The following is a 17,916-nucleotide window of genomic DNA, read 5'->3' on the forward strand; positions in this document are numbered from 1 at the left end:
TGTTGGATTTGCCTATGGATGTAAATAGGTTGAAATTTGCAGGTAATCACCATGAAAAGCTACCTCTTCGATGACTTGTCTCTTGTTTCCCCACATTTTGGAAAAAGAGACCATAAAAATAAGTATTTGGGGGGGGAGGAAGTAAAATTTCCTGAAATTTACGAAATCTGGCCCCTAATTGCTACAAATAGAAGAAAAAAGTCCCCTCGCATAGCACAAGCACACAACAACAATCTACGACTCTAGATTCTTCGACCCCGGATATAACGACCCTCTCGAAATAACGACCCTTTTCCCGGGATCCGTGAAAAATTTGGAAAAAGTTAAAAAATTGAAGGAAATCAGTCGAAAAAAACGTTTTCTGCACTCACTTTATTGGCACTCATTCCCTTCACAAGCGCTCTACTGCTCGCAAGTGGGTCTGATATAAAATAGAGACACCACCACACTACGCTTGAGTGATATACAATAGCACTTGACCTCTGCCCTCCCCTCCCCCAAGCGTGCCAGGCTTGCTTTGCCATTGTGATTTCGCTTGCTCTTGGATACGCAAGAAGAGAAGATCGAATGTGCTTGGATGTTATTTTAAATCGACCTTCAACTTGTTTCCTTGTCCTAAGAGCTGCTGACAACTTGGGGGGGGGGGGGGGGGGCAGCAGCCTGAATTGACTGCTGGACTTGCAGTCTTTGTCAATATGTAACACAGGTCTTAGGTCAAGTTCTTTCATCGATAAATACACCACCTTGAGAAATGAGAGATAAGATCGCAGGAATGTTCCAAAATACACCTGCGTGGTGCCCGGAAGTCTCACCCATCTGTGCAGCTCTGACCTACAGTTCAGCAGGTTCCCGTGAGTGAGCAACTCTTGGCCTTGTAGCTGACGACTTCCGGTAACCGCTTCATTCACAATCTGTTCTTTGTTCCTTGTAACACTTCATAAAAAAGCGAAACTGTTAAGAGATAATCAAAGCCACATAGGCCAACTAAAGATCGTCAACCATCTTAATGCATTGTCATCCAGGTGTCCGCAAAGGTTTACTTCGATCTTACGTGTATCATCATAACTCCCGTTTCCAACTTCATACGTTTTCCTAACTGTGCCAATGTCATAATATATATATGCCAAAAAAGTGTTCAGTTGGCTGAGTGACTTCTCCATTTTTTCCTGTCAGCAAACGTGTAGGGGGGTGGGGTGGGGGGCGATGCTGATTGTTTCAGCCACGATTTTATGATTTTCTTGCTTGTGTGTAAGTGTAAGTGTAAGTGGGCCCTTTTTACTTTCCTTTGACATCAAAAATGGGGCCACTAGTTCTGAAAACATTCTTGAAAACTAACAAAAACCATACAAGTAAAATAAAAGTGACCCCCCTCCCCACCCTTTCCAATCTCATTCTCCGCCACTGGTGTATTTTTTTTAATGCTGTTGTCTGCATAGGAAATGTTGCATGGTAAAACGTAAAGCAAGTCATTTCTTTCTTCTTCACATTGCTGATAAAAGTTCCATCTTTGACAGTTGCGCTATCTTTAAAATGGGGAAGATTATCTCTTCGGCCACCTGTTACTCGAACTTCCAGCCGGTCTCATTGTCTTTAGGTTGCAGCTGGCGACAGTGTTTCGTATCGCCGCTTTTCTTTAGAACAATTTGTGTGGGGGAAAAAAAATCTCAATGTTCAAGGGGAAGACTTTTGGAGGAGCGTGTGTTTGACATCAAGAATACATCCAACATTAAATCGTTTATTAACGTGAGAGTGAATAATGATCCCCCATTTTGATATCTGAAAATGTGCAGGTTTCATAAAGCTTGTTTTGAGTTCATTTTATGCTGATGGGCTAATCGGGACTAAATATACAGTTTAAAGTGAAATCCAATTTCAAACCCGAATTATTATCGTGTGCGATGCTGTTTAATGTGTTCTAGTATACACATTTTGTGCAAACAATTCGCAAGTTGCATGTTACCTTTTTCAGGCTGGATTTACATTGCAAGTTAAGGAGTGTTTGGACTGCTACTTGGAAAGGGGAAGTCTGGTGCCTAGAAAGGTTGTGTTATGTCTCCTACGAGATGTATCTTACCAGATAATCTTTTAACAGACAATGCTCTAGTAGACCCGTATAAAATCCAACATTCATTCTGCCCGATTATCTCCCGACTTTTGCTGGTGCCAGTTTGACTGGTGTCAAGATTCTTCGAGTTTTGCTTGCAATAAGCAAGAGATTGTTTTCCTTTCCATAGGCCAGAGTGCAAACGGGTTTCTCATGAACTAGAATTTCGTGGAAGAGCAACGACTGTGCACAATTAAAACAAAATAACATTATTTTAAATCCTTTTTTGTGAAAAAGTTTTCATGTTCTATTTCCTTCTCACAACATGCATCCTGTGCATAACAGGTTGTATAACTACCAGGATGAATGGTGTTACAGTCTCCTCGGAATCTTTGTGTTCCTTTGAGCTCCATTTAAGCTGAAAATTGGTGCAAATTTCAATAACGACCCCTTCGAAATAACAACCCTTTTCCTGGGAACTGTGAAAGGTCATTGTATCGAGAGTTGACTGTAGTAAAGTTTCACACCCTCTCTTCAATAATAAAAATCCAGGGGGTAACGAAGGAAAAATATTGTAACTAGAGAGAAAAGTAGCTTCCTCACCCACAAACATTTTTTTCCCTCAACTGTCATGCAGAAAGTGGCATCAAGTTTTTCAGATGTGCCCATTTGAAAGAAGAAACACAGTCTGTCTCATCCAGTAGTGCATCTTTCCAAAATATAGAAGTAGGAAAAAATAGGGAGGGGGGATACCATTGAGATTTTCCTTTTCTTTGGGAAACGAAAATGCTGGAGGTGAAAGATTTTGAAAAGACAGTGAACAAAGCATGATTTTTCTGGGGGCAGCTCATCACATTTTACATGGAAACAATTTCTCTGAGTCACCTTTATCTTAAATAATAATAAGGTTCACGTGAGGTAACAATGTAAGAATCACAAGTTTTCAGTGAATGAAGGCTTGAACAAATAGACACACTTGGCGAAGATGCCAGCTGTTCTCCGAAGGGGAATTGTCACAAAAGGTGTCATGGCATGTTGTTCACTATGTGAAGTGGTGCTATGACTGGATAAGTGCTTCCAACATTAGCACAAAAATAAGTGAGGCCTTCCTACCTGCCCCTCCTCCCCCATGAGCCAAGCAGAGATGACAGGGTAATAAAGGTAAGTGATAAATCTTTTATAAAATTATTTTTCTCAAATTTTAACCTGTGCAACCATTAAGGGTTTGGCAAAGATAGAAGAATATTATAATTGTTTTGAAAATTCAATTTCTAATTAAAAAACAAACTGGAAACAGCAGATTGACTATTTCGAAGAGTGGTGATTACGTATAATTTACACTTTTCCCCCCCAATAAATTGCCATTTACATGACTTCTTTTCAACATATGCAGATGCGAGCCTGGTGTCATGGAAAAGTGGTATTTTAGTTATGATACCTACAAATTTTTAAGAGATTTGCATACATCTGATGCCAGAGCCACATTTCAACATTTTTTAATTATTTACATTGGTCCTAAATAAAAAATTAAAAAATCATCTAGGTTTCTTACCTTGCCAAAACTTCCAACCATTTCTTGTACAAGGGACCTCATTGGAGCAACATATATTATCTTGAACTCGTCTGCATTAATAGTTCCATCCATATTGATGTGCTTTCCAATTTCTCTCATCATACTGAGAAGAGCAACATTTGTCTTGCCAGCACCCTAGAATGAAAAGGAAAATGTTAGGAAAACTTGCCTATTTTCAAACAATGTGCAAGCAGCTGCACAAATAATTTCAATTGTTTTAAAAAGTGAAAAACAATTAAAAAGACATTTGTAAAGTTTTCCTAGGCATCATTCATGAACAAAGTTAGTACCACACACTAAATCATAGATACAAAATTATTGAAAGAAATATGGAATTAATTATTCTCCATCCACAGTAAGTACAGTGGAACCCTGATTTTAAGTTTTTCAGAGGCATGTAAATAAAAAAAAATAGGGATGGGCCGATATGAAATTTTGGCAGACACCGATATAAAATTTACCGATACCGATAACCGATATTCTACCGATCCGATATAAAATTAGAAATAGTCCTGGAAGACCCTGAAATTTTCATTGAACTCCGTAATAAATAAGTTTTTAGAGCTGATTGCAATGCAAAAGAAGTTGAATATTTAGACATTTACTTTTTCAGAAAGTAGGGCATGGAGATTACCCATAAAAATTACAACAAAATGGCAGAATTTTGCACTAAATTATAAGATATTTATCGATATATCGGATCGGTAAAATAATCTGTAATTTTACCGATAAACCGATATGCCTATATCGGCCAATACTGATAGAGTACCGATTAATCGGTCCCATCCCTAAAAAAAACGTAAAATGCGGGAAAGCATAGGGGAGGGGTAAACTCAAGTGTCAGTAAGAAACTACTTAACAATCAACTTTTAGGGGGTATATTGTGTCAAAAATAATTCAACAACGGTAAAGAAGTATGATTATGAATTTCTTAGGGAAAAAAAGCAAGGCCTGCAGTGAAAATCAGTGACAGATTAACTTGACCCACTTACGAAGGCAGGGAGGGTGGATGACTGCTCCTATCTGCTGCCCATTAGGTTCAATCTATGCTTCTGTTTGTGTGGGATCTTCATTTACTCTGTAAACTGGTAATTAGTTGCTAGTTTTATAAGTATCAGGTAATTGGAGGGGGTGATCATTTATAGTTGGACTTCAAGCATCTTTATATAAGGAAATCAAAGTGTCCTGGATTCAGTTTACAGTGGAGACATGTAGAATGATTCAGATCCCACTTTAGCTGCATGTATGTCCAGTCCCGATCAGCCAACTGCATAAAGTGAACTGAAAACAAGCTTTGTCAAAGTTACGCATTTTTTGAGGTCACAATACAGGGAATTGTTATCAGTGACGTGGAAAGGATGTGGTGAGGGCGGTTACGTATATATATTTTTAATAGTCAGCACTCATTTTGCATCTTTTCCTGCTTTGGTGACCCCCATCAACACCTTCTCTGGGCATGCCACTGATTGATATTTATGTCCATATTAATTGATGATTTATTGTTGGATTTAGCAGTGTTGTGGATAGATCAACACCCCTTCCGCCAATAGTTTTCCATAAATAACGTGTATCCATTCCGTTTATTTTCCTCCCCGTCCAAGTTTAATATTTCACGATTTTTTTTCAACACGTGAATTGTTTCCACAAAAAGTACTGAGTATATTATTATTAGCATCGTGTGCATTTCCTTCCTGCACTGTTCTGTGTGTTCAAGATGTTTATCAGATGGCAAAACAAGAAAAAAAATAGCTTGTCTTCTAACTTGTCGCATTGTGTCTTCGTGCTGGTGTTTCGTAATCTTCAAAAACAAAACAACCTCCTGAGGCGAGATTCAAAACAATGCCATTTTTATTCCCTTTACGATGGATGAGTCATTGCACTGGAGCTAGGATACAAAATGAAAAAAAAAACACTGGCACCGGCTGTCAGTTGCTCGCTGCCTTCAGACACCACTCTCACCTGCGATAATGGGAGGGTGGGGAAGGGAAGACGAACAGGTGATGGAGTGGCGCCAATGCAGTTGTTGAAGAAAAGTCTTATCAGAAGTGTGCTCACTCCTGGCCAAATTGCAGAAGGAAAGAAAAGGGGGGAGGATCACTGCTTTAAGCTCTCTCATGCTGCCACCTCAATGCTACTGACAAACGGGCAAAATTTTCGATGCAGATAGGCACATTAAACAAAAGCAAGAGAGAAATGGGAAGGAATAGTGCTAACCAGTGGCAGATTAATGAGCTCGCGGAGGGGGGGGGTGGGGAGATGGGTGACTTTTCTTTTTACTTGTAGTATGCTATGTTCGTAGAATGTACGAAGGAGACAGGGCGATAGCTTTTCGCCTTTATGCCTTTATCGCTCTATGCTTCCACATGATGATGACTACGAACGGGATGCAGTAGAAGTTCCGTTCACACTACTCACTGCATCTGCCGAAAGATGTTGCTGTCTTGCAGTGTTGGTAAGTTCTACACAATTGGGGGTCAGATCTTTCTTAAGACACTGTCTGAGAAATTCGATATTTAACCTACTTTGTCGTCTTTCGACTAGCCTTGATCAAAAGCTTTGACAAACTCTTCAAGTGTTTGTTATCATGCTGTTTGTGTGTTTTGTGTTGTTTTTAACAACTATGTTGCTGGCACGTGATGTAGAACGTTTCTTTTACTCTCATTTGCTTTTGTTTGCACTGACTTGTTCTTGTTCTGGACACAGAGTAGATTTCGAAGTATGGAGTGCCTTTAAGGAAACTAGGAACAGTTCTACATTCTTATTCGCTATTTACAGGGATGGGACAAATTAACCAGTACTCTTATCAGTATGAGCTGATACAGACATGTCAGTGTATAAAATTACACACAATTTTAGTAATCCAATATATCTATAAATATCTTATAATTTAATGCAATATTTTATGGATATAAACTTATAATCTCTATGCCCTACTTATATTAAAAGTACATATCTAAATACTATGCAGCTTCATTTGTACCGAAATCATCTGGTAACATATATTTATTAAAGAGGTCAATGAACCTTTCAAGTTCTTCAAGGACCATTTGAAATTTTATATCAAATCAGCAGAATATCACTTATCAGTACGAGTAAGGTAAAAGGTAAAGTTCCCCATGCCATGAAGGCACATTTAGGGGATGTGGGGGTAGGACCCCACAGATTCTCGATCCTGGCCACTTTGGAAGTGATGTGATCAGCACAGCACTCAGCTGCCTTTACCCTCCAGGGTTCCCCTCAGGTGACTATTGATTTGAGGCTGGGTGGATCCCATAGCCACTTTATGCGGGGACACAATCAGAAAAATTCCGATCTTAGACCACCCACAGCAGAAATCGAACATGGGTCTCACGCATGGCAGTCAGATGCCGTACTGACTGGTAAATAGATGTATTCCTTGAAAGGGGTTAAAGTAGAGACAATTTGCAATAAATTTGACCATATGATACCCTGTCCGAAAATTAGTAGTTTGAGATAATCGAATTTCTTTTGTTTCTTTAAAAAATGACAATTTTCCACATAAAAAGATGAATTGAGAAAAAACTGCTCATTGTACTCAGCATTTTCTGATAGCTAACAAATAAGTGGTTCGTTGAAAAAAAAGTTTTTCCCAAAAAACAACCACATGTAAGTAACGGGTAGGTCTAAACTTACAAGTGATGATAAAAAAATGCACTCTTAGTTTACTTGGCAACGTATTAATAACAAAAATGATATGACATGAAGCGTACAAATTACTTAAAATTACTTCCTTGTGTCATCTGCTTTCCAACAAGGTACAAATGTTGCTAACATTCACATTTGTGTACAATAAATAATACTTCATTCATCATGTGAATGGAATCAATGAACAATACAATTAAAGAACATTACACGTCTTGCTCAAAGTGGGCACCTCCGTTACGAATGCAGGCACGCAGGTTTTTACGGACATTTGGTCTCTTAACTCGTGATGTGATGGTGTCCTTGATGTGTTGACCAGCTGTTAAGATCCTCTCCCTGAGCTCTTCTTCCGAGATTACCGGTGTCTTGTCATGTGGCTCCGAATGTAAAAGTCGCAAGGCGTCAAATCGATCGGGGGATCGAGCAGGGCAGCCATCATGCTGATAAATCATGACACGTCTTGTAGCTAGAGGCACATCCTCCAACAACATTGCCATCCCGTTCCGCAAAAAAATGTTCATAAGTGATGCCATTTAAGATTTGGGGCAGGAAAAATGGCTCGATCAAATGATTGTTGATGACGCCCATCCATACTTCTGCCTGGGCATGCGCCAGTGGCTGGATGAAAATTACCCAAAGAAATGGATTGTCCGAGGTGGCCCGTTTCCCTGGCCGGCTCTATCCTTCGGTTTGGCGCTTTGCGACTTCTATATTTGGAGCCACATGACAAGACACCGGTATATATATTAACATTTAAAGCATACCTGTTATTTTAAATTAAAATGAGAAATAATATAAATGAGAAATTACCGTTGGTGCACAAAGCAGAAGATTTTCATCCGATTCCAAAGCAGCTTTGTAGAGGCGACTCTGAATACGGTTCAGTGTCTTGAAATCTTCGAAGGCTGGCTGTACATATTTTGGTAATTTATCAACTGAAAACAAGGTTTCATCGGGTGCATAAGGCTTAGGTTTCAAAGCAGGAACATGTACTTCTTCATAACCTGGGTGAAATTAAAATAAAAAAAGTCATTAATGATGTGTTACTAATAAACATTTTAAAGAAAGGACACAAAATGATAAAATCAAACTGAAAAGAACATTCCAAGAAAAAAATGACAAAAAAAGTTCTACTGTAAGACTTCTCTACAAAGTAAATGACACTAACATTGGCTGTAGATATGTAAAAAACATTTATCAAACTTTATCATGTACACTTGATACATACAGTGTGTGTAACCTATGTTCTTGTTCAGATATTAGCAACAATTATGGTGAATCACATTGAAAAGCTTGTGTCCAATGAACAAGAATAAAAAGCATCGCAGAAAGGTATTTTTAGTGTGTGGAAAATGTTCCATATTTACACCTTAGTCTTCTCGATTTTGCAAATGATTAATAATGTTGAAGACCTGGTGCATTCATATCATAATACAGTGGAACCTTGATTTTCTGTCTCTGGATTTTACATTTTCCCGCATTATTAGAGGCATGCATATTTCGTTTTTGACGGAAACACAAAATGTGAAATAATACATTGTAATGTTAATTTTTCATGTTTCTGAAAGATGTGAGGTGCATTTTCCTACCCTGCGTTGTCATGAAATAATGCCAAATGACTGCAAAATGCGAAATAGACTCTTAAACACAAAATTTAGAGTTTATTTACCGACGCGACACTTTCTGAAGTCAGAATTATCCTGCGAGTTATGCAATTCACGGAAAATTGATTAATTCTGCTGTAAATATTTCAGAAGAAAAATGGACCCCTTTATACAGGTATAAACTTAATATTCTGGTATGACATAAATAAATGTGCTATTAGAAAGGATATGTTTATTTTGTGTAGTAAGTGCAGTTTTTAAATTAAAGTTAGAATTATATTTACATTTTTGAAACTAAAATGTAATTTTATATACTGCTTTATAACTGGTATAACAGCAAAATTTTATTTTATTTACCTCTTTTGAACCCGAAATTGACTGTTTTTGTACTGAAATTTTGCTTTTTTATTCACCAAAAATATGTGCCTCTACGCATTATACATTCAATCTTGATGGTCCCAACAGAGCAAAGTGTTACATAATTTTCCTCAGTTTTATATTTTCCCAAATTTTAAGGTTTTCTTTAGATTCGTCGGTCTCCTGAAAAATGTAAAATCAAGGTTCCACTGTAATTAATGATAAGAGCAACGTGGAAACATGAACCATTTTCACATAATGTTTTTAACACTTTTGCCACACTGCATCATTAAAGTACTTTTAGTTTGTATTTATTACATCAGCATATCTCTACTATATCTGACTACACAGGAAATCTGCACAAATTGAATTCTTTCATTTATTGAGCACAACATTACAGTGATAACTACAATGCACACAGCAAAATAATAATAATAATTAATTAACAATGAGAAAAACTTGGAATATTCATATTAATTGGCTACTCAAATTACATATTTGTGTAGTAAAAAATGCATGAGTTAATTCCTAAGCGTGTATGCTTTTTTTAAAACTTTAATTTAAGTAAATGCTTCAAAACTGGATGCATGTACACTACCTTTCCTCTGCTTCCTGAATGATCCATCGGGCAACTGACATCTCTTGTTAGCCATGAAATGTGATCCTTGGTTGAATATAAGATCTTCAAGGTCTACAACCTGCCTTGAACCTGGAACTTGCCCACTGTCTTCCCCAGCCTCATCCGACTGCTCCTTTCGTCTCGCAGCACGGGCCACAGCACTCTCATCACCCCCATCTTCCTCTTTCCCTGTGTCTAGCTGCCGAAGGATCTTCGCCAGGGAGGAATCTTCATTCATCTTGTCTCTGATTCTCTGCCTTTCAACCTCACTTTGGGACGATGCCAACAACGTACAGTACAGTACTAAAGGTAGCAGAAGGAAAGTCATATTTTTCACAAGATATTGAGAATGAGGGAGAGAAAACATGGTAAAAGTATGTCAATTATTAGGAAAGCCGATACCAGCTTGAACTAATACTCTTCCAGATTATAACTTATACTGATACTGATGGTTGAAAGGTTAGGACAGTTGCACATCAGATCCAACATGACACAGCACGATGAGTCATTCTTGTTGCAAATTGTCTCAGGGAAGGTTTAACATTAGTCTCGTATGGGTGGCTGCACACCAGATGAAATATTTGACTCGAGTCGGCTTGCAACATGATTTGTGCATGCTCCAATCCATACACATCAGGCACAGACATCTAGTCACAGACTCAAAACAGGCACAACTTGAAGCCAGCAGCATTAATGTAGCCAATTATTTGCTAGAAATTAGGGATGGGCTGATATGAAATTTTGGCCGATACCGAAAAAGTACCAATACCAATAACCAATATTCTACCGTTCCAATATTAAATTCCAAATGGTTCTTGAAGAACCTGAGTGGTTCATTGGCCTCCTTAATAAATGTTTGTTCCCAGGTGACTGCAATGCAAAATAAGCTGCATATTTAGACATTTACTTTTAAAAAGTGGGGCATGGAGATTATCCATAAAAATTATAACAAAATGGCAGAATTTTGCACTAAATTATAAGATATTTATAGATATATCGGATTGGTAAAATAATTGGTAATTTTACCGATAAACTGATATAAAAATATGCATATATTGGCTGATACCAATAGAGTAAAGATTAATCTGTCGCATCACTACTACTAGAAATATATTCAATTCACGACATATAAACTCATACGTCAATTCTACATATTATACACACACTGATACACTGATTCTGCTGTAAGCTCTTAAACTTATAATGCATCGTACCCACTTCCCAAAAGACAAAAGACAGATGTAGACCTACTACGTACATGGACGAAACCTGCAATCACATTTTTCAGATTTTAGCCAGCAAATTGACTCATCTTACTATATCATGTTGCATTGTGACTCGTAGCATTGCGTTTCATCACATCGTGTCACATCCAATGTGCAGCTGGCCTAACAATTTGAAGTTGTTCAAAATATTGATTAAGATGTATTAATACGTAAGAATTCCACTGGAATTATGTCCATCAATATACAAGAGTTTTGCTTTGAAATATTCAAGCTTTACATAGGAATATTAAAAAAAAAGTCAATCAATCACAAAAGCATTCATTTCTTCCTCTGACACTGGTGCTAAATAAATGAAACCTTGGAATTTTGCACGATTTCCAGCATAATTAAACTGTACGTAAGTATTGCAGAGCATTTTTGTGGATCCCATAAAATACCCAAACTCCAGGAAAATATCCACTATACTGAATGCAACTCCAACTGGCGGTTGACCTTGATGGCAATTTCTGGCACCTCCTGTCCCCCAATCATTTCCGGGGCATGTGGCCCGATGGGTGTTAACAAACTGAGTTGCGAAGTAAAAACTGAAGGGATTACATCGCTCTCCCGAAGCAACATTGCCAAGCGTACTTCTGTTTTTGCCAGTTGTCTTTATATGACTGTGTGTCCGCCTGCATTCCTATCTGTGGGTGATCCTTCCAGAAACTTCATCATGTGTGCAGTTGAACCTGCTGATTTCTGGTGCTGACCGAGAAAACTCTTCCTCGCTTTACAGTATGTTTGGCAACATGTGGTGCACCCAATGCTCATTTGTTTCGTCCCGCGAATAACGTTCGGTGCCTTGTGACTCGAAAATGGCTGATCTCAGTCAAAGAAAATTCAACTGATAGCTGATTCGCTGTTTCACAGTCGCCAGTTGGAGTTGCGTTCAGTATAGTATCATTAAATGAATCCCAAATGATACTTTCCAATTCAGATATATTGGCATCAGCTAAGCTCCAAAAACTATTCATCACAATCAAAGTTTTATAATTTATCCTTTTATACAGCATGGGAAAATCTGCAATCCAATATAACTCTCAACACAGCCTATTACTTTTGGAAACCAGTTCCAAAGAAAATAAACTTATAAATGAACATTCCAAAATAATGTAAGTACAGTAAAACCTCGTTCATCTGGACTAATGGGGGGGATAAGTTGACCGGTTTAATGAAAGTCCAGATTAACTGAAAAAACCTAAAAGAACAGTGCATTAAAGCTCCGTTTATAGCAAGAAAATAAGTTTATTATGGTATATTTAAAGGGTATAGGCCAAAATACACTATACAGTGCAGTACAAAGTCTGCGGGAAACAGAATTTCATCAGTGGTTGACTGCCTTTTCTTTGGGAAGTTCTCTTGTTGACTTCTAGCCACATTTAAAACCTTGCATTCTGCTTTTTTTTTTCCCCCTTTGCCTGTCCAGATTAAGTGAAGTCAGGCTTATCAGGGTCCAGATTAACGAGGTTTTACTGTAATACCTAGTGTAACAAGGGCATCCCCAATGGTGCAGTGGTAGCATCGTCGGCTTGTAATCAAGGGTGTCCTGGGTTCGATACCCGTTGGGAGGCACATAGTGGTTCGGATCCCACTTTAAACTTTAGGTCCAGTCCCAATTAGCCTTACTGTGCATAAAATGGACTTAAAACATCACATCAATCAATCAATCAATCAACCTAGTGTAACAAATTGAACAAGAGTATGCCTACTATGATCTACATCTGCCATAAATTATATAACTTATAATTTATAGGTTGTTGATCAACAGACTACGTCAAAGCACACAGCTATTTGTGAATGGTGGCATTTTTCTTGTTCCAGTCACCGATACTTCTGGATTGTACTGAACCATCTTCCAATGGGATTGTTACAACCCAGAAATGTCCATGATGGTACAGTAATCTTATGAAATTTATGATTGAATTGTTGTTTTAAGTCCACTTTATGCACAGAAAGGCTAATCGGGATTGGACCTACAGTTTAAAATGTGCCTCCACCAGGTATCGAACCTAGGACCCCTTGATTACAAGGCAACGGCACTACCACTGCGCTATCGAGGAGGCCCCTATGAAATTTATGAAATCTCCATCATGTAGAAACTACCTTCCATGTGTACAGTATGTGCTTGTCCTTTTATATCAAGTAAAATCCATGATTCTAATAGGAAATTTCCACTGAAAGTTTTGGCTTATGCAAAATATCACAATAACGGTGCTTTGTTGCACCACTTTAGTGTAAAGTTTGCTACTGTTACTATAACATTTGCAAGGTAAGAATATGAAAAAGTAGGAATAGACTGATATGAGCTTTGATGACGGCAATCAAGTACCAACATCAAGTTTAAATAACTTGAATACTTACTCATCTGCCTATGTTTCTTGAGCAATTTGATGAATTCAAAACAGTCATAGCCCAAGAGAAGAACAAGTTGGTTCTCACAGTCTCTGTCGTCTCCTGCATCCCTCAACACCTCCAGTACCTCAGCTGCTTTAGCCTGCGACACCATTGCATCATCATAGAATTTGGACAAGCACCTTTGCAACCAGTAAGCATCTATGTCCAAGGGATGGAGGGGCTTTTCTTTCTTCATTTCTTCTGCTCCACCAAGCTGTTCATTGATAAAGCATAAAAAAGGAAATCATACAGGTATCCCTAACACAAGAAAAGCACATTGTAAATAATAGCATACAGTTCTTGATTTAAAAAACAAACAAAAAAAAAACAGAATATTAATTACTTTTGCAGAAACATTGGGATGGAAAATTGGGCTTCATTATACAAAATAAACTTTCATATTATGGGGAAGAGAGACATGGTAGTAGATAATTCAGGTACTCATGTCTTCCACGAAGCTGTCTTATGTAATTTTCTATTAATTTCGGTAGCCACTGCCACCATCCTTGTTGGAATTTGAAAGAATACCAACGAGGGTGGTGGCAGTGGCTACCAAAATAAATAGAAATTTACTTAAAATAAACTTGATAATTACATAAATGAATGTAAAGACATTCCATGAGAAAACTCTTTTACATTGGTACAGTACCATATGTTGTAACATATGTAACTAAATACTTTTAATTTAAATTGCTTAGAAATGTCCAAGTATGCATGTTGATAGGAATGGCATAAAAGAAATTGGAATCAGCTCAGCTTTATTTTGAATTTTTCTTCTGTTACTGTACTTGAAGAGAATCGGCAAGAAATCTTCTTTAAAGTGTTACAGGAGCTTTCTAGAGGCATCGACACAACATTCATTTTAAACATACATCTTGTGCGGGGCAGAGCGGTAGCGAAGGGTTAATAACTGTCAGAGCATGATTCATTCTTCTCCGTTGCCACTCCAACCAGGCACCGGGAAAGGGTTGCTGCCATTTACTAATACTGTTCTAGGCCAATAATGAAAATAAATAGCTGTCAATTTATACTATAATCTATTCTAGAATGCAATAAACAAAATCAATAGCTACAACTCTCCCACCCACATGTTTACACAAGATAAAACCCCATTGGTGAATTAAAAAAAAATGAAATACTTGAATTGCAAGTTGTTTTTTCAGTTCGTGCACAGTAAACATTCAACTTGATAAATTGGAGGCACAAACGCATAGCTTCCACATTTCATCTGTCCGTGATGGTCCAGGAGACAAGGGGCGATAATAGGAAGTGACACTTTTAGTATACTGCAGTCTGACTCAACTTACGTGTCTGGATCAGCTATCTTAAATTGTTCTGGTGGTATGAGTTCATCTCCTCTTGGTGTAGCACAACTCAATGGAAGATAACTCATCCCATCCACTGTACTCGTGTTTCTTCCACCTCACCACAAGAAACAAAGGAGCTTGAGAACAACGAAAGTTCTTCTCCTTCCCTCACTTAACACAATTTCACAATCCTCCTCTCGTCGGATCTCAAAACACACTGTCCTGGAAAACAAACATTTCCCTCTTCCAACAAAATTTCATAAAAAAAGAAAGAAAAAGCCAATCAGTCCGTCGGATCTATCACCCTTTGGCTCCTCTGTTCTCCCTTTTGACCAATAGTCGACTGTCTTTCTAGGTTCCTCTTCTTTAACAGGGATTTGCACAAAAAAGAAAAAGAGTCACTTCTTGAAGAGCCCCCCCTTTTCATATAACACACACAATTGCCAACTCCTGTCCTTATTCACCCCTAGCTTAGTTCCTGTATACATCCTTTGTTGTAGCTATTGCACTCTATTATTGCATGTATAAAACCACCCATCACGCCTATGCAATGGATAGATTATCCGATTAATTATTTGTCCAAATTAGGAATATGTAAAATTTAGTTAATTACCTAGGGGTTTGGTTATACTGGGTCATGGGGTGTCGCTGGAATGCAGGGGTTGGGGAAGCCCTACGGCCTCTCTGTCTTCTGGGTGACAAAGAAACAGACAAGAATGGTCGAAGAAAAAAATGATGGGCTTGCCAACGAGGAAAGAAAATATGAAAAAAATAAAAGCATATTACTAATAATATTAACAAAATAAAGGTGTGCACTACAATCTGTTAGATACAACATAGCCAGAGAACCTTCTGCTTCTAACTTCAATGTAGGTGAAAGTTAGAAATATCTTATTAAAACTGAAAGTTTGATTGATTTGCTTTTTTTTTACTTCACTTCTTGTGCCACTTTTGGCTAATTTGTGAAGATCGGGACGAGTGATGGCATGATAAAATTGATAAATGGACACTCACAAACAGATTTTTTTTCAGTTAATATGGTTCTGCGTTAAATGAAACACAATAAATTACAGATCAAGATCATGATTGCATTTGATAACAACATGTCGTCTCAAATTTTCGAACTTGAAACTCTTTCTGTTTTCAGCTAGAATAAATAGTCTTATATTCAGAAAACACACGTTCCACTTCACAAGATACAAGTGGACTGTATTTTAGGGCAACAAATTCAGACACATCAAGTTCTAGATAATCCCCATGCTGTCCATTTGTATGCAGAATTTTGCAAACTTTCACCATTGTTCCATACCCACTGTTCTTTTTTAAAAACTGCATCCAATTTCTGTACATACACAGAATCTTCAACCTGGGCAAGGGCCTCTTTAACATCACCTATAATTTTGATGCCACATTTCATACAATCCAGGAAGAAGGAAAGAAGAAAAACAGAGAAAAATAAAGATAAGCGAAGAGAAGAAAAACATAAATACAGCATATACTCGGTGTTGGTTGTGGGTACAAAAATATGCACATCAACATATTTTCATACAAATATGCACCTTCATACGAAATATGTATTTTTAATTAAAATTCCTTAAATATGCATTTTGCATATGCATATGCAATATGCAAAATGCATAATTATCTCAGCCCTAGTTATGACTAAAGGGTACAATGAGGAAACAGTTTGAGAAGCACTGCTCCACAATATGTTGCCATTCGTCACCGGACACCCCTCAAAAAGTGCTTGGGATCACCTGTACACGTCATACAACCTATAAAAAGCATTGCCGGTTGCAGCTACAGCAGTCAATATGGACAGACGACGCAAACTGAGTGAGGCGGAAAGAGGGATGATCATTGGAGGCCACAGGTTTGGGCATTCGACCCGTGAGATTTCCAAGCTACCCCTGTCGACAGTGAGTGATGTTATCGTAAAGTGGAAGCGAGAGGGGGTCATGACATGCCGACCAAGACCAAGTAAACCGAAAATATTAACAGATCGTGACTGTCGATGCTTGAAACGTGTGGTGAAGTCAAACCGGAAGGCGTTGTTACAGATAGTGGCACAGGAGTTTCGATCGGCTTCCAGTTTTGCTGCAAGTGATCGTACTGTCCGCTGGGAGATAGTCGCACTTGGTTTTCATGGTCGCGCAGCAGTTCACAAGCCGCATATCACAGCCCGCAATGCTACCCGTCGGTTAGAGTGGTGCAAGGAACGCCGACATTGGACTCTCGAACAATGGAAATCCATCCTATGGCGTGATGAATCGTGCTACCAGATGTGGTGGTCCGATGGACGTGTGTGGGTGTGGCGTATGAGCGGTGAATGCTGTTTACAGGACTGTATTGTACCCATAGTGAAATTCGGCAGAGGTGGCATCATGGTGTGGTCCTGCTTTTCGTGGTATAGTCTTGGTCCTCTTGTTTTAGTTCGGGGAAACATGAATACCGATGTGTACCAAAAGGTTCTGAACAATTCTGCGCTGCCGACATTGTGGAAACAATTCGGTATTGGCCTATACCTGTTTCAGCACGACAATGCTCCATGTCATACGGCAGGCATTATCAACATGTGCTTCGAGGACATGGGTGTGCAAAAACTTGATTGGTCAGCCCAAAGTCCAGATTTGGTTTGAGTTGGTGTTTTAAGTCAACTTTATGTACAGTAAGGCTAATCGGGACTGGACCTACAGTTTAAAGTGGGATCCGAACCACTTGTGCCTCCACCGGGTATCGAACCCGGGACCCCTTGATTACAAGGCAATGACGAAACCACCACACCATGGGGGAGGCCCCCCAAAGTCCAGATAACAACCCCATTGAACACCTTTGGGACGAGTTGGAGCAGGGCTTGAGAGCCAGGCCATGCTGTACAAAAAACAGCACTGAGCTGTTTGCCGCTTTGCAGGAGGAATAGGGCAACATTCCCGTCGACATGTATCGCAAATTGGTGGAAAATCTTCCTCGAAGGGTTGTGGACGTCATTGTGGCAAAAGGTGGCCCTACATGATACTGATGTGGTGCTGCGACCGGATTAACGTACTGGTATGGGGTGTCTGGTGACGAATGGCAACATAGTGAATATTA

The 17,916-nt window shown here is 38.6% G+C and overlaps 1 protein-coding gene across 1 annotated transcript in view; it reads right to left on the minus strand.

Moving 5' to 3' along the window:
- Window positions 1-17,916, minus strand: part of Brr2 (U5 small nuclear ribonucleoprotein l(3)72Ab) — a 164,030-nt gene that overhangs the window by 77,184 nt on the left and 68,930 nt on the right. Inside the window, exons 7-10 of the mRNA XM_083143160.1 lie at window positions 13,487-13,733; window positions 9,840-10,163; window positions 8,091-8,284; window positions 3,597-3,752 (exon numbers count right to left, since the gene is read on the minus strand). Coding sequence (XP_082999286.1) covers window positions 3,597-3,752; window positions 8,091-8,284; window positions 9,840-10,163; window positions 13,487-13,733 — 921 coding nt within the window. The remainder of the gene's footprint in view (window positions 1-3,596; window positions 3,753-8,090; window positions 8,285-9,839; window positions 10,164-13,486; window positions 13,734-17,916) is intronic.

The sequence above is a fragment of the Lepisma saccharinum genome, chromosome 21, assembly GCF_977018435.1.
Source record: "Lepisma saccharinum chromosome 21, izLepSacc3.1, whole genome shotgun sequence".
NCBI classification, from domain to species: domain Eukaryota; kingdom Metazoa; phylum Arthropoda; class Insecta; order Zygentoma; family Lepismatidae; genus Lepisma; species Lepisma saccharinum.